General features: G+C 38.8%; 1 protein-coding gene across 4 annotated transcripts; it reads right to left on the reverse strand.

Moving 5' to 3' along the window:
- Position 1: 1 nt before the first annotated feature.
- c1qtnf6b (C1q and TNF related 6b) lies at positions 2–19,411 on the reverse strand. 4 transcript variants are annotated; one of them, XM_042399110.1, is made up of 3 exons: positions 19,353–19,411; positions 11,836–12,028; positions 2–4,986 (listed from the first exon to the last, which is right to left on the reverse strand). In XM_042399110.1, the coding sequence occupies exons 2-3, from the start codon at positions 12,014–12,016 to the stop codon at positions 4,439–4,441; spliced, it is 729 nt and encodes a 242-aa protein (XP_042255044.1). In that variant the 5' UTR covers positions 12,017–12,028; positions 19,353–19,411; the 3' UTR covers positions 2–4,438. The 4 variants fall into 4 exon arrangements, with proteins under 4 accessions (XP_042255044.1, XP_042255054.1, XP_042255036.1 ...); XM_042399120.1 differs by lacking the exon at positions 19,353–19,411 and adding an exon at positions 19,273–19,294; XM_042399102.1 differs by lacking the exon at positions 19,353–19,411 and adding an exon at positions 18,518–18,603.
- Between the last annotated feature and the right edge of the window lie 878 nt (positions 19,412–20,289).

Here is a 20,289-nt window from a genome sequence, read left to right on the forward strand (position 1 = left end):
ACTACCACCAGCAGTCAGCTAACTTAGCTTAGCAAAAAGACTGGAAACAGGGGGAAACGGTAACAAAATCTGCCTTCCAGCACCTCTTAAACTCATTAATACATATTAAATCTGAAGTTATGGTGTTTCATGGGCTTAAGTGCCAAAAAATTGTCTAGGCAATAGTCAGAATAGTCTGAATTGATCTTCTTATCTAAGTCTATAGGCAAGAAAGTGAAAAAGCATGTTTTACAAATTGTCCAACTATTCCTTTAATCTCCACATTTTATATCATGAACATGTGCAAAATGAATGTGGATTTAATTACAGTGATTTAAGGCCCACTTCTTTTAAACTTTTAGTTGAAGAACTACATTTTTAACAATTCATTTGTTGTAAGTTTTTATTTTATTGCATTGCATTTTCCCTTGTTGGTAAAAATGGTAATTTCATTATTTTCCAGTTAACAGTACCCATTTAGTCGCCATCAAAATGACATAATACCAAAGCAGTGTAAAAGTATGATGTGTTTAACTGTGTGTTTAACCATGAGACCACAGCACAGATGCAGTTGAAGCCTCTGGCATTGCCTACAACCTGTCCAAACACAAAGATCCTTCATCAAAATTGCTCACTGGTGAATGTGGGAGTGAGAGGACACCCAGGAAGAGGTTTGGAAAGACCCTCAAGGTGTTCTGAGAATCATTTTGGGCAGCTGAGAAAGTGATTAACCTGACAGGAAAATAAACATAATACTGCTACAAACATGTAATATAACTTGTAGTATTGTAAAGTTGATCGAAGCCTAATTGGATAATTCATTCTATGTGACCTCAGAGAAGAATATCATTTACCAGTTTAACTAAGGGTTGTGAACAGGGATTGCTTTGCTCAAAGGCATCAAAAGACAAGAAAAGTAAAGAGCACTGGCCCCGCAGTTGTCAGATTTCTAGTATGTTTCTCCAAGGACAGGCAGTTGGCAGGAAACTCATAGTTAAAATAGGATTAATACTGTCATTTTCATTTACAAGACAAGTACTTCTCATTTCTAACAAACAACATGTGCTGAAGTGTAGTGTTTGGGAGAGCTGCGATACCTCTTGCAATAGCTCTTGTTCATGTTAAGTTTGAAAGTTCTTATGTTAAGTTGCTTTGGGTAATAGCATCTGCCAAAATCTGATTTTTACAGATCTGCTTCAGTCACCCAAATTAGTCAAATCAAATGCAAATCTTCCAAAGTTTTTGGTATAGAATTCCCCATTTGGGTTTCTTTGGACAGTGTTTCCTGTTAAGTGGCAGTGACGGGATAGTAACAAAAAGGGAGATTGGTATTTAAAGACTGTAACTTTGGAAGATATCCCCTTGATTTTACTAATCCAGATGGATGAAGCTTCATATTAGCCTCAGAAAAACTTCAGAATACATTTTTGCACAAAACGAAGACTGAATTTTGTCATCACATACATCGAAGGTACATTAGGAAGTTATCTTTTGATGGTCAGTGTGAGCAGGAGGAATGATTACAGCAAGAAAAACCTGTATCAATGTTCCTACGGACACCTGTCTATTGTTTTAAGATAGACTTGTGAACCCATCCTTTAATATCTGTGCATCCCTGTGCACAGGCTGAGCGTTGATGGGAGACAACGACTGTACCAATAATCCTTCTATTCTCTTTGTTAGCCAGTGTTTTACACCCAGCAGGGATAATTGAAAGTGAATTTAGCACTTGCCACTTGTTTATTGTTTAATAAGAACAAGTGAAACAGCCTGAACCTGGCTGGTTGTTTTCAGCAGTCTTGTAAAAGTTGAGTTAATTAGGCTGATCGTCGAAGCTGACTGTGAAAGTGCACTTGTTATTTTCAATGAGCAACAAAGAGAGCACAAATATGTTTAAAAGATTTGGACATACACTTGTTTTACAATGATTTATTATTATTATTTTATTTTTAAGGGTTGATTTTTGTCATGTTTGGTTTCAATTCATTTGGTTCCCTTGATGCATTTTTTGTCGTTGTTTTCTACCACTTTGCACTCTAATGTTGCATTTCATTGTTTTTGAGGTGGAGTGGTTTTTTATCACCTGCACAAATCTGTTGATTCATGTTTGCTCACTTCACTTGTCAAGTTTTTAATGATAAAACTAAGACAAACCTAAACTAGGTCAAGTGAAATGCTGGTTCAACCAGTTCTTATTCAAACTAAGAGCTTGTCTACTGTCCATGCTGGAACAGCCTCCACCAGTCTGGGCTGGCAATTCAGGAAACTCTTCAGATGTCCTGCTTTGTTTCCCAATAGAGCTTTTCAGAACTCCACTCAAGGCTTAAAGTATTTACAACACTGCAGTCTGCTTTTCCTCTAGCAAAACCTCCCTGGGGACGGTATTACAGCTAATGGGAGAGATATGGCCAAACAGATGGAGCTGGCATGCTGCAGACCCATCTCTGTCTCTGACAGTTTGAGCTGGGTTTTTTGTTTTCTAGTTTGTTTGTTTGTTTTAGAGAGTTAGCCAATTTTGGGGGTTAAATCTCAAATACCATGTCCTCATAGGACTGAGCGGTTTATTTGTGAGCCAAGTCCTATGCTGCATGGTGTAATTTGTAAAGAATTAGAAGGGTAGAGAAAATTCTCCTGCAGAAATGACAATGTGCAAGTGCTTTGTGGCTAAACAAGTGACCTTTTTGTAAAGGCTCATGATTTTGTGAAATATATGAAAACTTTTAGGTTACAGAACAAACAGAACAAAGACAGATTTGGTTAGCAATGCTTTAAAGGAGGGAATATTGTTAACATATACAAACACACACAAACATATACAGTATAGTCCAGTCCCAACAGCATGAGCGGAAGCACAGATTTAAGCTATAAAGACAGTTATTATACAGCTATTTACATAAACTGCTCTGCAGTTTGGAGTCTCTGTAAGACTACATAATATGAAATCTTTAAATCCTAATGCATTCCTGCATTTTGTCATAAAGCACCTTAAAATTTCATTGTAATATGTTGGGAAATGTTCATGTTTAAAGAATCAGTTCACCCAAATCACAAAAAAGTGTTATGTTTTCCACCTAAACCTACCTATGCAGATATTTTTGGTGTTTAGAGATTCAACACAGTTTTCATTGAGACTATTTCTTCAGTGGAAAATAGTTCCAATAAAAACTGTTGACGGTGCAGATTTTCCAGAGTAACCACATCACGGAAAGAGATTAGCTTTTTTTTTTCAGCACCCCAAACAAAATTTCGTTTCATCTCTATAATTGAGTCCTTTAGTTTAGTAGATTAGGGTGTGTGTAGGAAGAGATTCAAAAGTTGGAATTAACGCTGCACATGAAAAGAAGGGTCTGACTTGTAATTAGCCACCACACACCTCGAAGACATCAGCAACGGTAGAGATGTTGAGGTGTGCAATGTTGAGATAATACAGAGAGAATGAAGTGTTTGATTAAATGTTTTAGACTATGTATCAGTTTAATGTTTTACCATCTATGTCTTGAACCATAAAACAAAACCTGAACTGAGAAGAGAAGCTCCAGAGAAAAGCAGGCCTATGCCAGAAGAGGCCTTCCTGAAACAGTCACTATTGCTGGGCGTTTGACGGACGGTGAGTGAAACCACTTCCTCCAGGTCAGCGAAACAGGATAAGACAACATCCTTACTCCTACACTCATGTGGGACCAATAGGAACATCCTCACATCAAACTTGAAACATGCAGGGCCGTGCTCTGAGGTTTTGGGCATGGTTTCAAATTTCCTGCAGTATTTTAATGTTTCGCTGTGTGGCACTATTATATCAAGGTGGTGGGAAAAATTTCAGCAACGCTTCAGCAAATAAAACTGAAACTATCTGCACCATTAGGGGTTAGTGGGAGAATGTGTTTTTGCAATTTAGGGGAACAAACCCTTTAAAGCTAAGTGTTCTTCTGAGAGGCACAAAGGAAACATTTGTTAAAGACAGCAATCTGTCTGAACACATTTTAATCTGACAGAAACTCTATGCACGTTTAGAACCGTCATAGTACAGATATATAAAGTAATTACACAGATTTATGATTCCTGATAAATGATTTAACTTGTGTTTTTACACAAAGTCCCTGAAAGGAGTAATCCAAGAGGGAAAACTAGCACAGCACAGGAGTAGGAAAAATGATTTACTTTGTACAACAGTTTTTTCTAGTGCAAAGGAAGTAATGACTTTCTTTCCTAATTATGTGCTGTGCTACCTTTCACTATATTATGGTTCCTTTTAGTTTTAAGATTTTTTAAGGGAAGTCCTCATTTAAGAAAACACAGCATGTTCCTCTCCCGGATGGAATGAATATTTAATAAGCACCAAACTTGTAATGTCATGTATTAGTTCTCCTCTCTTGGCATAAAGCAGTATCCACGGCAAAAAAGACGAAATAATCCGACACAGAGATTTTGCCACTCCACTCATCCCTCATCCCGTCCATTTTCACTGGACGCTAGGTGCCACCAGGTACCCGTTGAAGGTGATGTAAACATCCACGTCATCGCTGTAAACGGCGTTCTCCCTCTCCCTCTTGTAGAGTCGGACCCAGACCTCGTCATTAAGAGCCAGATCCAGCATGACGCTTTGACTCTGCATGATGGACCTCTCGCTGGGCTGAGCGTACAGGATCACCTGCTCCTTATCGTTGTGCATCAGATGGAGGTAGGTCTCCTTAAAGTTCCAGGTATGGATGTTGACGTTGAAGAAGTAGATCCCCGGCACGTAGCAGTAGAACTTGCCCTTGAACATGTTGAAGTGCTCGTGGAGGTTGACGAACACCGTGTCGAACACCAGAGCCTGGTAGTAGTCCACGCTGTGCAGGGACTTGCGACGTCCCACTGAGAAGGAAGAGTGAGGTATCTTGCAGGCGTCTCCCGGGGCTCCTGCCTGGCCTTTGCTGCCTTTAGGGCCCATGGGTCCCCGGTGCCCGTGGGGTCCCTCCAGACCTGGTTTTCCGGGTGTACCTTTATCCCCTTTGTCCCCTTTATCACCTGCAGGGATGAGAGGAAAGCCAGGTTAGCAGCGCAGGCGGAAACATCCACTTAATCTGGATTTATTTTATCTTATTTAACTTGGGTGTATAAAGGAAATTTAAATATTTCAGCACTTAATATGTCTTTTTTTTCAAGAATGGTCCAGACTACATGATTGGCCAGAGCGGCTGTAACTTCAAATTTCTAAGAACATGAAGAACACTGCAGATTTACAGAGGTGATCTTGCCATTTAGTCGAGTGCAGCTCTTACAAAGAAAACAGGTCAAAGCCTTTATCCGGGCTTTTAGTGCAGGACAGATCGTTTTGTCACACAATACCATTAAGCTTTTTTCTTTTATGATGGTTTCAAATCCAGAATTGGCAACAACATGCTGCAAGACCTTCACATCTGAAACTCTAAATCCTGCTTATAAATCTAAACTTGTATTTATCTTAATTTTAAGCCTCTCTTGGACTGTAACACAAGATGTTCTAAAAGAAGTTTGTAAGGAGGGTCTGCTGAAAAATGTGAGTTGTATTCAAGTGCTAGGAATTTTAAATGCTGAATCATTTAAATAATCTGTGACCTTTATTGAGCTCAACTGTGGAGCACTAGGAACCGCAATAACAGTGATGTAATTTAATTCTTCTAAAGTCTTCAGGAAAGATTATGTAATGCCAAAATGTGGAGAGAGAAAAAGAGAGAGAGAGAGAGAGAGAGAAAAGGATAAAAGGTGAGTTTTGAAAGTTAGAAATCTCCTGGCTGAAAGCACTTGGCTGAAAAACAAAAACAAATCTCATACGGGAGAATTATAGTCTGGTTTCAAAATTATACACTTTAAGCGTCAAAACAGCAATTTCATACAGATGATAAACTCTGAGTTCAACAGATTGGAACACTGTAGCACATGTAATCAAGATAAGCACCACTATTTTCATCCTCATCTCACCATTCAGTGACCCTGCATGCCCCGTACAGAAGCATCTGCATTCATAACGTCTCTCTGCTTATTTACTCAGGCATTTCCATTCATTTACTTTCTACAGTCTACCTCACATATGCTATACTTTGGACAGAGATAGCTGTTTCCCTCTGCTTCTAGTCTTTATGCTAAGCTAAGATGATCAACTCCCAGCTCTAGCTCCATAGAGTGATATGAATCTTCTCATCTAACACACAGTGAATAACTGCATTTCCCAAAATGCTGAACTATTCCTTTTTTCAGCTCATGTTTACAGTTTATATCCTGCTTCTGTGACATGTGGCAGTTTTCCGCCACAACAACCTAACATCTCCGGATTTTAAAATTATAAGAGACTTGACGGCAAGCTCTAAAAATGATTAATAAGCCTCTCTTACCACTCCTAAGTGAAACATCTCTGTTTAAGTGAATGTTTGGAGTGTTGCTGTTGTTGCCAGTGCTGTGCTATGAAATCCAGTGACAATGCTTACAGGCTTTTATAAACTTCATTATCCATATCACTATGAAGCAGCTGTACAAAAAAGGCCTGGGAGCTAAGCAAACATCCCCTTAATAATAAACAGAAGCAAATAAACTAAGAAGTAAAACAGCCTTTTGAAAGTGTTGTATTAAAAGTAAGACAGTTTTAGTGATTTGCAGTTGAGGCATAACATAACATCTTTAACCCGAATCATCTGGGTAAATTCAAACAGAAGCGACGCAGCCAACAGACTTGACTTCAAAAAGTCTTGCTATGTTGTCTCCGGGATGTTGTTTTACTTAGATCCCTTCAGGCAGGTCCTAATGTGGTCATGAGTTAAACACTTCTTGGTTGGTTAAACCACAGAGGAAGAAGCCACAGCATTGCCCTCGCTGTCTGCTCCACAGCGTGACCAACACTTCCTGCAGACCTGAGGTAAACACCAGTGATCCCTCTCTACAGATCCACAACGATCTGTCCAGCTGTGACCAGTGTCCACAGAAAGAGGACAGTTATAGTAGTTTCCACAAACAACAGCTTAGCACCACCTCTACGCTTGATGACCATATATGGGACTGATGTGTCAACTTTACATTCTGCATTTTCTTTTTTATTTCTTAGTGTTTACAAGAGCAATAACCACCTTCATACAGTGTTAGATACCACTTTGTGATGTCCAATAAATTCCTGGAGCACATTTGAAACAACTAATGCTTATTTTCTGGTTCAGTCCCTTACCATCAACATGCCTCATTTCTTCTAACTGGGCTGGTTATTCACAATATTATTCAAAATACCCAATATGCCCCATGGCTACACTGCAAATGTACATGTTGAGACAGTGAAAATTGCATATCTATTTCATCCATCATTGATTCCACTCTGCATGAGTGAAACAAAAAAAGGCTAGAGAAAAGCGCTGGCTCTTTGGATTAAAACCTGACATTCTGTTTAATTTAAATGTGACATCACGTTGTCTTTATTGGATCTGTTATTTGCATTGAAAGGACAAGACAAATATGCTGTAAAACAACAAAATGGTTCCAGATATGGAAGTTACGTTGCCAATAGTTAGTTGAAGTGTCAAAGTGCTAAAGGTTCTGGACTAAAACATCTCACACTTGTGTACAGATGGAAAAAAACGGAAAAAGCAGGAACACAAGAAACATCTGTCAAGTTTAAATCCAAGATCTGGCGCTATTTTGGATCTCACTTTTTAAAAAGACAAAGCATCATGATGATGATTGAAGCTGTTTGTAAACTCATGTATCACAGTAATATAACCAACAAACTGTTTTGCCAAAAGCCTCTAAAAATATATCAGTCTATTCTGATTATTAAAAAAATGAACAAAATTGTACATACAGCATACAAACTCTACTGGTATACCCTTAAGACTGAACCTACATCTGTGAAACAGCACGGACTCTGGACCAGAAACAGGCAACATCAGCTGTCTGTGATCAACACACTAAAAACAGACATTGCCTCGTCATTGATCAGGAGTCAAAGCAAGTTCAGAGAAAGATTAAAACCATCTTTGAATGTAGACAGAGGTAACCATCACCCCACCATACGTGACCATTTGGCATCACGTCACTGAAGTTCCACACTCAGATCTTGGGATGACCCCTAAAGGTGCAGACACACCGAATCCATTGATGGATGTCAAGTCAACGGATCCCAGTCATTTTCTATGGAGAGCAGGAGATCTGGCTGTGTATGATGGTGCATGATGGATACTGCACAGCATGTTGACGGACCAACAACTATATCTGAATTTGCATAGTCACAACTCGACCTCAACTTTATGCAAATGAGGTCCGTCCAGCGCAACGTGGCCGGCTCATGAAACTCAGATCAAACTGTCATGCTAGGCCATGCTGATCAATTATGAATCAATATATTACTGCATTGCCTGTTTCTTGCCTCAAATGTTTCAGAAACATACTTTAAATTACTATTTAGCTGTAAAATGACATCGTTTGTAATGCAGCCACCATATTGACAATGGCAGAGCAAAAAGCAAACACTGCCGAACTCGCAATACGTCACCCACCACATCACCCACTGGCCACAGAGTTCAGTGGACCGGTGCATCCAGATCCGTCATCGTCGGAGTCTGTGTGTCTGCACCATAAGCCATGGATAAGATAAGATAAGAGATGATAAGAGAAGGAGTTGACACAACATATAAAACTTTGACTTCACACTGACATCTTACATGAGCGCCTTTCGAGACCTCCATCATTGCACAGCTGCGATTCAGCAACACTTCTGTTTTATTGCTTCATTTGAATCAACAATGTGGGACAAAATGCAGCCTCAGGGGTTGACAGCTCTCAGAAACAGATCGGTTTTATCCTATTTCTTCTGAAACAAAGACCCTTTTCCTTTGAAGTAATCAAGGACCTTGAAAAAAATAAATAACTGCAATAGTTCCTAGAGTATATTTTGCGTTTGCTTGATCTCTCACTGGCTTCCGAGTGTCAAATAATATCATTTTGACAAACCATGAATTTAATCATTCAATTTTCAGTAAAGGTTTAAACTGAGTTTTGGTGTGCAGGCTCTTAGGGCTGCATACATCTTGGTCCATATGTGTGTCTAAATTGTGTCAATCACCATCATCACCCATCATTTTTTTTGATACTGCAGAGTCCAGTTAGTTTATGGCCATGTGGAAAGTTCTACTTCAGCCGCAGAGACTTTTTGGCTTTTGATTTGTGTCCAAGAACTCAAAATTGGACTTTGGTCCCTTCCATGGAAAAGTTCCTGAGTTCTGCAGTAAAGGGCCTTAATTACCTAAAAATATGTGCGTGCATGCATTGTGTTTGCATGCCTGTGTGAGAGAGAGTGAGAGAGAAAAATGAGATTTTTTTCCTTTTCTTGGTTCAGCGGTTGGACTGGTTTGGGGGTTGATCGTGGGTCAGAACAGACCTGGAATGTCCAGCTATCAAAGGACCGGCACATAAAACAACAGAGTGATGACACATTGTTTGGACCACTCTTTTCAAGTTGGCCACTAAGACTTCGGTATTAATTATTGTATGTTCTCACGAAACCCTCTCCAGCTGTGATGGCGTGACTCCTGGATATAAAATCCTTGTATTCTTAATCTCTTTCTTTCATCACATTTTTCTATCACTATTTCTCTGTTTAAACACACACTTGCACAAACAAATAAAGTCACACAGACACACACACACACACACACACACACACACTCAACTAGACACAATTGTTTTCCCAATTGGACTTCCTCACTGATTTACAAAACACTAATTCATATAAGCTGTCAAAAACTTGACTGTGTGTCTTGGCTCAGAGTGTGTTAATAGGTTTGATACCTGATTGAGTATCAACTTGGATCAACTCTGATCATGAAGTGAGTAAAAATAACCACAGGAAAAAAATTTGTTGTTTCAGGCAAAACCAAAAGTTTGAGAAAAAATCAGATGTTTTACTACAAACCAGCCAGTATTCCTACGCCTGAACATCCAGCTCTGGGTTTGCTGTTGTTTGTGATTATTTGATTTAACACAAATTTATTTAGAAATACACACCAGCTGAGCATAACATCACGAAATATTTAAGATCATGCACATTTCCAGGTCTATATTTATATTCTGGGGCTCTATTGGAATATCTTTACATGATTTACAGTTTAAAAAACTCCTTATTTATCTTATACTGGTTCTTTATGCAGTCCCTCAGTTCAGCCTCTTTCTGACACAGGCTATTTTAGCTCCTGTCTCTTTAAGGCGCCCCTCCCGATGAGCCCACTCTGTTTTAATTGGTTAGCTCTCAGAAGCTGCCCCTTGGCTAAACAAACAGTAATAGTAGGATTGTTGCCAGAATTCAATCCAAAAATATGCGAGAGGACATTGTGGAACAACCATAGCAACAAAGGCTACCAACAGACGACCGTTTGTGGGCACACACGAACAATCTGATGTCATCACGAGGAGGAAGTAGAGGCGACATTTCAAACGGAGCATTCAGGGCAGGCTGAAGCCCTGACTTTTGACTTGCAGGGAAAATTTTTAAATACGTTCACCTCAAGTTTTGGACCTTTGACCATATATAACATAGACATCCGACATCATAACAATATAAAAATAACATACAATCACATAAAGCATGATATGTCACCTTTAACATAGAGCCTCAAGATTAGGTCGCGGCCACCTTAAGGCTCTTTAAATCCGAGTTTATATTGTATATAATGTTATTACAAAACAAATTCACAGTTAATCACATTACCACTAAGTTATTGATAATAAACTAACAGTAACCACACATGGGTTGGATTGCTAATCCAGCCATTGTCCTGATGCATCATGGTGCTGCCAATGTTGGTGTTCTTTCTGTATTTGGTATTTGGTAGTTTTTACTCATCATATCTTCTTTTTTGGACTGGGTTTGGGTGATTGGATCCCTTTTTTAAAAAATGAATTCATATACGTTGGGTTCAGGAAACTCTTTAGGTCCATTTCGGATCAGATCCAAAAATGTGGACCCTTGAAGACCTCTACATCTACCTCTACTACCCATTCTGCTACTTCCCTTTATCTTTGTTGTGTTGATACAGGCATGGGGATATGCAGATGATATTCGACAGACTACAAACAAATGAATTGAAGGTGAAGGTGGTTTATTTTTTGTACTCAGTTTCCGCTGTATGCATTAAGATAGAAGGGATGTGTTTTCTAGAATTTGCCAAATAAAATGAAAGCTATTCTCCATGACTAGTTAAATTTCTTCACTGCATGGCTTACAAAAATTCAGATGTTGATATGCATTTTCTATGACAGACGCTGTCATAATCTGTAAAAGTTGTTCATACTTGGCAGTCTGTTTCTGTCTGTTGAATAGAGGTTGATTTTTAAAGTGGTTCCAGGTTTTTTCTTTCGGTGGAGTGTCTAATTTCCTTTTCAAAGGAGTCTCGCTTTTATACTTTGTCTCATTCCTACTTAACCATCAACGCATGGTAACACTTCAGCAACACTTTTCCATTATAACATATACAGCTTGATTACTCTTCTGATTTAACAGTAGCCTTGCCAGACACACAACCATCTGGAAAAGCGGAAGCGGTGACACGATTAAGGGAATGTAACTGGGAGACAGTGACGCAAATACTCTAGGATGTATTGTTTTTGGTGAATGAACATGCAACCTTTTCAACAAAGACTGTATTCTTTGCTAAATGCAGACATACAAATCAATGATAAAGGCTGACTTTCCATATTCTACTGTATTCTGCAAGAAACAGAGGAAGAACGTGGAAACCGAAAAACTGACGACTTGCCAAACAGACAGGATGTACAGCTTAACTTAAAGTGGTGCTTCTTAAACTGCACACAGGTTGAAGTGAGCAGTACTCAGTAGCTGACAGAAGCTAATCAAGGCTCTGGTACCTTTGAGGATGGTCATGTTGATGACAGTGCGGACCTCTGGCATCTGGTATTGGGCCGCAGCTGCTGAAGGCTCAGAGTGATCGCAGCAACGTCTGCAGAGTCTGGAAGGAGGTCTGGAGAGGGGGGGGACACAGCAAACCAGGGGGAGGAGCAAAAGCAGCCTCAAACACACTGCCAACATGGCTGTCACAACCTACGAGTGGAATGGGAGAAAAAGTAAGAGGAGTTAAAAAGTTATAGGGGTGAAGTTAAATGTTTGTTCAAATAAAGCAAGGGCAGAATCATGATTTCATTGGCTCTATGTGACTCTAAAATCCATTTTAACACACATTAAATACAAGTTTTAAGTTTCTCCAGAAAAAAGTCCTGAAAAAACTGAAACAGTTTGGGCCAATTTAGTTGTTTGGTGGTGTATTTCAAGTTCAATCATAGATGACATGACAGCAATTCAAAATATTTCTATGCTATTTTGATGGTAAAATAATTCTCAAAGGTTGAAAACAGTGACAATAATCCTCTTTTTTGTTGGTTGTCGTTGGTTTTCTCTATAGACTCATTATTTTGTGTGCAACGGGAAAAACATAGAAAGAAAAATCCATTGTAAAAAAAAGTAGTAGACATACCAATTTCTCAAATGACAGTTGGCTTAATAGACCATAATGCAATGCAGCCAAGATATATTGTGGTTTGAATAACGAGTGCAGTGGAAGTCATGGAAATGTCTCAGTGAAGTAGTTACCTAGGGATCAATGTGCTCATCCTCACAACAATTATGTGACGTTTTTTGAAAGGTTTCCACAAGAAAAAATAAAAAATGGGATACATCAAACAAGCAAAAGGGGGAAAAGGAAAGAAATTACAACACTTCAATGTCGAGTAACTTTCTGAAAATACAGCATCTTGAAGACAACTTCATTTTTCATATAGGATCCAGAGGTTTTGGATTAAGAAATATAAGCCCTGGAGAAAAAACTGTTGGTTTAAAAGTATGTGGCTCCTCATCAACACACACACACACACACACACACACACACACATAGACTTGACTTGATATGAAAACATCAGCAGCTTTTGATATTCTCTGCATGAGCTCAGAGCAAGAAACACTTTCACACACACATTTCCAAGGGCAACATGTGCTGCTGAACCTGTTACTCTTGGCACACTTCTTCTGTGCAGCACGCACACACACTAATTGTGTCTTGTTGTTCCCTCTGAATAAAATTTCTTAAATAACATTGCATATAGAAGTACAAAATATCTTTTTTTTTACTTTTAATGTAGTCATTTGACTACCCTGAGAGCTTTTAATTGTATTTAGCGATAATGAAACTCGGTCGAGTGAAAATCCATAGTTACAGAAAGCTTTTTAGTCCGTCCTTCTGTGTCACATAGCATAACATTACATAACACAAAACATATGGTGCTCAGTTGATGCTCTGATCCAGAGAGCCTTATGGTAAACTGAGTGCACATGTTTCTAGGATGTATAATCCAGGAGGGGGATGGAACTCCCAGCTCTGGATCACACAAGACCATGATGTGGCATTAAACCCAGCTGGTTAAAAAATAATTAAATATGTCTTAGTATTTCTTTAAGCATACATCCGATACTAAATGTATATAATTTGCCATGTAAGAAGTTACATGTGCAATTTTAATGTATATAATAACTGTATACAGTATTTTGAGCCAAATGCAAACTAAAACTCCACTACAAAACTTTTTTATCTCTCCCAAATTGACTGACAGTTCTTTTAATACAATAACAAACAATGGACAACATCCAAATCAAATCATTAAAGCTGCTTTATATGATTTCTTTTGTCCACATGGGGGCAGAGGAACTCCAAGAAGATGACAGACAACAGTTCTGACATATTTCTCTATTATAAAGTTTTTAAGAATAACATATTAGGAAACAGTTGCCTATTTAAAGATCCTGTTGGCATTACTTCAAATTTCTGGTCACCTGACAAATATAAATCCAGTATTCTTTCCTTTTATCTCTATTCTGGTTTTCACCAACTCCTGAGAAAAATACCGAGGTCTTCAGCTGCCAGATGTTTCACTATGTTTGCCAGCTATTCTCTAACTTTGTGCGTCTGCTGTTTGGTGCTGGGCAGGTAGCATACAGTGGATTTATCGGAGCTTATTTCCTGAAAAACAGCTGCGGGTTGTTGTGGGAAACAAGGTTGATGAGAGTGGAGTTTGAGGACGACCAAAACACTGAACTAAAACAATCACCAGATAAATTAACAGTCGTGTGACTTGTCGATCCTGTCCTCTCCTTCTTTTTCTATTGCATCTTTCTACTGTCTGTCTTTCTCCGTCTACAGTACATCTCACTTTCCTTCTTTCTATCTATTCCTGATTTCTCTCTGTACCCCTCTATATTTTGTCATCCATCTTCATCATAAGCCTCTGAAGTTCACAACCGTAGCAGTAATCCTCTGAAAAGTAAGACGGAGAGGAGAAAACAAAAATATGAGAAAGATGAGAGTGAAAAAATAAAACGAGAAGAGGCGCATGAGAGAGATAACAGAGATATTCCCAGAGGTTTTTTTTTTTTTTACAGTGATGGGTGAATTTTAACAGGATTTGAGATGATGGATGGAGCATGACTGTGAAAAAAATGAAATGACTGGAACTCTGCCTCAATATTTTTATGTGTCTGATTATAAAATATGATCTGAACAGCTATTATCAGAATACGCTTCACTATCTCAGCCAGTCAGATGTCAGAGGATACATTTCCGAATGTGTAAAACTCTTTTTTTTCAGGTTTGCAATGATAACTCAAATTCCTTTGGTGTCAACATTACAAACCATCAAAATAACAAGAGCTAATAGGACATTGATATCATGTAGGAAGAAGGATAATATGGCATCTTGTTGTTAAAACAAGGAGAGTTTCTTGCACTGGTGTGGATAAGTATAACATATTTTTATCATTTTGGACAGCTGTCAACAGTATTTGAAACTATAGGGAGGAGATATTGTAAGCTTTAAATCATCAAAACAAAACCTGACTACTTCTAGTTGCCTCTGTTTTCCCCTGTGGGGGTTTATTTTTACAGTAAATCCTACATCACTTGAATGCAACATATGGGTTTTGATGGGTGCACTGAGGTGAGAGGATGTAAACAGGGATTCACAGATGACTAAACCATGTTGGGAAAGTTAGTTGAAAAAGGTAATCAATTACTTGTTACATATTACTCATTGAAATGTAATTGCATTACTTTATTCATTGCTCAGCAGTAAAAGTAATTACAGTAGTTACTGTTAATAGCCCTCCATCAAACTCCCTGCAAGACTGCAAACAAGTCGACCCACAAAATGTTTAATTAAGAGATCATTACTGGGATTAGTAACCATGATGTAATTACTGAATTTTAAATTTTAATCCATTACGCTACTTGTTACTGAGAAAAGCTCAACATTGTAAGGTGGAAAAGGTAAACTGCTGTCAGCAAAAATCAGAAACCAATCAACATCAACCACTTTTGTTGAACAAAGTTGTATTACAACAATAATGATGTAGGAGGGAAGACTGCTTCTATATTTTTGGCCCCCAGTGGCCAACAATGGGTGAAATGAAAGAAATTAGATTTTTATTGACTTACGTGTAAATCACACTCCATTGGTGTAGGTTGTGTTTACACCTCATATACTCTATGTATGAAATCTCTTCAACTGCTGCACCTCCATCTGGTGTGTTGGTATGAACATGAGCATTAAATGGCAGAAATGATATGCTTCACTCAACTCCCCATCTGGGACTGCAGTAATATGTAGCATGAGGGTCCTACATCATGGCTTTTTCTGTCTTTTCCTTTTTTTTTCTTTCTTTTTTTTGATTCATTGATTGATTGATTGACTTTATTGTCCACCTCGATGGAAATTTGTCTTGGACTGCTCCCAAAGTACAGCAAAATACATACACTATGCATAGCGCTACACACAAGTAAAAACATACAAAATATACAATATACAGTAGTGCAAAATGAGCAGGTAGCAGCAGGTAGGTTATGAGTCATTCTGCCGAATTGGTGCCATTTGCAACTTCTTCATCTTTTTTTAGCACTGTATCTGATAACACGCGTCTTGTGTAATGTTTAAATATTCAAAATGTGTAATGGTCAATCTCAGGCCATTTTATTTATTTTTACAAGGTTTCTAAATGACAAATACTTCATATGAGTAACAGGACTGAAAGTAACAGGACTGACTTTTTAGCATAGCATTAGCAAATACATGAAATGTAGTTACATTGCATCAATGCTAATAGCATGAGGACCCTTAACAACTTCAAGTGGTTTATCAAAACTATATTTAAAAAAAACAACATAACATTGAGAAATAATTTAGGTAACAGGACTGAATGTTGAGAATGACATTTTCAGTCATACTTACAATATGATCAAAAATACAGAAAACAGAGTGAGAGAACTTACTTTTGTTCTTCCCATGGCCTTCAGGAGACTCAAATGATGCTGCTTTCTATTGATCATGTGACTTGTGGAGTGTCCGCAATTTTTAGAGGGGGGAATGTGTCACGGTAACAGGACTGAGGGAAAACCTGGGGATACGACTAAAAATGTGTATTTTAACTAACATATTATGAATTTTCTGATGAGAAAATGTATTTTATGTCTAAATGGGAAATACAATCACAAAATCATTAAAAATAAAAAGATTTCTGAAGGATTCTGATCATTATATTTCATGGTGAAGTGTAGTGTTAGGGAGTGGGGATGGGCTAAAATGTTATTTTTTCAGTGTTCTAGACAGTTTTTATTAAGGTTTTACATTATATACATTCAAATTGCAATTAGGACAATGTACAGGACGGTTTGCTTGATAATATAATGTATTATACAGATACTTTTCATGCATATATACGCATGTTATGTCCTGGAGACAGAAAAGGCACCAATTTGCTGAAATTACCATTATATAAATAACACTAGTTAATAGTTATTGTTAAAAATATAGCATAGGAGTGCAGGGGATTTTTGCAAAACCTGCAAAAAGATTCTGCATATTTATGTTTCATGCCTTGAAGCCATGATCCTCAGAAATATTTTGCGCTGAGGTTTTTTTTTCCCCATATCGATGTATACTTCAAAGTGCTGCCACAACATTGATTTCTTGACATCTGTCCACTCTGTTGGACCTGTTCGCAGTGCTTGATGCTAAATAATATGGATGTGCAATAATATAATCCATTAAACTACTGGTTAATATACAGACAGGTAACAAATTAAAAAAAAAAAAAACTGGTACAGGCCTGAATGCTTGACCCCTAGAGGGAAGGGTTACTGCAAATCAATACAAAGTTGTTCTGAGTCATCAGCTTTATCCTATGATGAAACATTTCTATCCTGATGGGAGTGGTCTCCTCCAGAATGACAATGCCCCAAAGATATTCCCTCATTTGGTGTTTTGATGATGGTGGTGGAGAGCGCTGTCTAACACGTCAGCCCAAAATCTCCCATAGCTGTTCAATTTGGTTGAGATCTGGTGACTGCAAAGGCCATGGCATATGATTCACATCATTTTCATACTCAGCAAACCATTCAGTGACCCCTTGTGTCCTGTGAATTGGGGCATTGTCATTCTGGAGGAGGCCACTCCCATCAGGATAGAAAAGTTTCATCATAGGATAAAAGTGATGACTCAGAACAACTTTGTATTGATTTGCAGTGACCCTTCCCTCTAAGGGGACAAGTGGACCGAAACCATGCCAGCAAAATACCCCCCACCAGATCCCCTCACTGTGGGGGTCTAGCATTCAGATTTGTATCGGTTTTCCTTTAATTTGTCACCTGTCTGTATATACAGTGCTGGTACTGTACTTCCCACACCATCATTGTCCATGCACATGCTCTCTGATTAAATGCATTTGCTGGATGCATGGCTACTTGTGCAAGAAAGAAGAAGAAGAAAAAAAAAGAAAGCTACTGATTTGAATACCAATGAAATAAACAAACATCCTATAAATTGTGCAAGCACAAAAACAGAAAAGCTTAAAACATTTGACACATTTTCATGAGCGGCTTAATAACTTGCAGTTTCAGGAAATTTCCTCACGTATTTGTATGACAGAAACTAAGTTAGTCTAATTAAATCCATTACATCATAGCCTGATTTCACCTCCTCTCTCCTCCCCCCCCAGAGACCACTGGGCACCCCCTCAGAGATGTGTGCACAGTTTGCACCCAGTTACACACCACTAATGATCTGAACACACACTGCTGACATTAGCCCAACCACAACACATATGCAACAGCCATAATGAAATCATTTAGGAAGCCACGTCTACAACGCCAGAGCATCAGTTTGGCATGCAACTGCACTCCGGATAAATCACACACACACATACACACACACATACACACGCACGCACACACACACCGCGTGCCGCGTGTGAGAACGTGCACGCCGAGGTAACTTCTTAAAAAAAAAAAAAAAAAACACTGCTGCTGAGTTGGCGACTTGTGAGTAACTTCTTCAATCCTGCACGTCTCTGCACGCACGCAAACGCGCCGCCGGGTATTTCTTCTTCGTCTTCTTTTTTTTTTAAAACTCCGGAGGATTATTTTGCAGAGTCGTGAGACAGACTGTCATAAAGTCGTTGTCACATCATGTCTGAGTGTCTGGTTGCTTTTCTTACCTGGTGAAGTTTCACTACAGCAGAGGAGGAAAAACGGAGTGCTGGTGTCAAGAGTGAGAGGAGGAACTACTGAGGAGCAAGCTCTCTCATTCACTCTCTCTCTCTCTCTCTCTCTCTCTCTCCCATACACACACTCTCTCTCCCTCCCTCTCTCTCTCTCTCTCTCTCTCTACACACACACACACACACACACACAGGACACACACACCTTTACACCCACCTTCCCTCATCAAAGAACATCAAAAGTAAGTCTTTCTCCCTCGTACCCCAATTATGTCCCCTCATCTCCTGTGATCACCTCCTGTTCTCCCCCCCTCCACATACTCCACATCCATCATTCTTACTTAAGGGAGTCAAGACCGCTCTACCTTTATCCACAAGTTTCAAAACAGAGAGCCAAATGTGGCACGAAAGGAACTGTCACCACCCAAACAGGAATGTAGGTCGAGTCTCCCTTTGTCTCTTCTCTGTCTGAATTTTACTTTACAGTGTCCATGACTCAGATCCTGGATAGCAATAATGCCTTTTCCTTTCATTTGTCCTGTGCTTTCCTATTCTGCATGCCAAAAATAACTTCATTATGTCACCTCTTATAAACTCCCACTGTTGTACTTAAATCACGCTGTAGGAGCTTCTTCTCTATCATTAGACCTGTCCTCTTTTCTCCACTCTCAGCTGATTCGTTATCTCTCTGTGGGTGAAAGACTCCGTTGTTATGTCATGATTATTTGATATTGTTGTTATTATTGTTATACTTCTCTGTGTTTCTCTCTCCTCTCTCCCACTCCTTCTTTCTCTCTTTCAGCCCAACCGGTCAACTCATATGGCCGCCCACCTAGAATCCGGTTCTGCTCGAGACTTCTTCCCGTTAAAGTGGAGTTTTTCCTTGTTGCTGTCGCCAAGTGCTCGCTCATGGGGGGAATGTTGGGTCTCTGTAAATTAAAGAGTACAGTCTAGACCTGCTTTATGTGAAAAGTGCTCTGAGATAACTTCTGTTGTGATTGGCTGCTCTATAGATAAAGTTGGCTTTACTAAAGCATAAGAATAATGTGCTTGTAGAGCAACAAAGATACAATTTATCACACCCAGATCACAAAACTTACTTTGGTTTCTCTCACACAGAATTTCTGAATCAAAAGTTTCACTTACTGTAACTTGCAATGAAATACTTGCACTGTATCCGTCAGACGTGGACCTCGCATGTGCACAGAGAAAATAATCATTACTTGGTAAAATGCAGTTGCTGTGAAATATAAAACCAGCAGCACAGAGCACACTCAGCATGTATGTTTTTATTGGCGTACTAAAATGAAAACAAAACTTTGATAAAATGACAGCTGTGTTTAACTGATTGATTAACAGGGCCATACAAAGAGGAGGGTCATGAAGCATGCACTTCCTGTAACAAACTGCATGTTTATGGCCCTTTGGGATTAAACACAGGAAGAGACTGGCTGTTTCTCTGCTAGCATTATAGCCGCAAAGTGAACTAGTGCTGCCAGAAGAAGCATCTAGCCTGCATGCTCAATTGGTCTACAAAAGCCTCAAAAACTTTTTATGTGTATGCACCTACTGAGAAACTTTCACTGGACTAATTGAATTGAAATGAGTTATTGTAATTACAGGTTTCTGACCTGTAAAAAGTGTTTTTGTCAGCATTCAAGTTGCAAATATGACTTGGAAACTCCGAGTTTTCTGAAAGCTCTGATATGTCTGACTGGAAACAAAACAAATATGGATGCCTCACATCAGCTTATGATCATTATTCAGTA

Source organism: Thunnus maccoyii, chromosome 2 (assembly GCF_910596095.1).
Source record: "Thunnus maccoyii chromosome 2, fThuMac1.1, whole genome shotgun sequence".
Lineage (NCBI taxonomy): Eukaryota > Metazoa > Chordata > Actinopteri > Scombriformes > Scombridae > Thunnus > Thunnus maccoyii.

Bases quoted from the DNA above. Each gene is read 5' to 3' on its own strand.
- c1qtnf6b (XM_042399094.1), bottom strand. From the start codon at position 16,352: ATGATCAATAGAAAGCAGCATCATTTGAGTCTCCTGAAGGCCATGGGA. The intron at 12,029-16,295 runs GTAAGTTCTCTC...TTCCACTCGTAG, and splicing joins AGGCCATGGGAAGAACAAAA to GTTGTGACAGCCATGTTGGC. The intron at 4,987-11,835 runs GTACCAGAGCCT...TCATCCCTGCAG, and splicing joins CAACATGACCATCCTCAAAG to GTGATAAAGGGGACAAAGGG.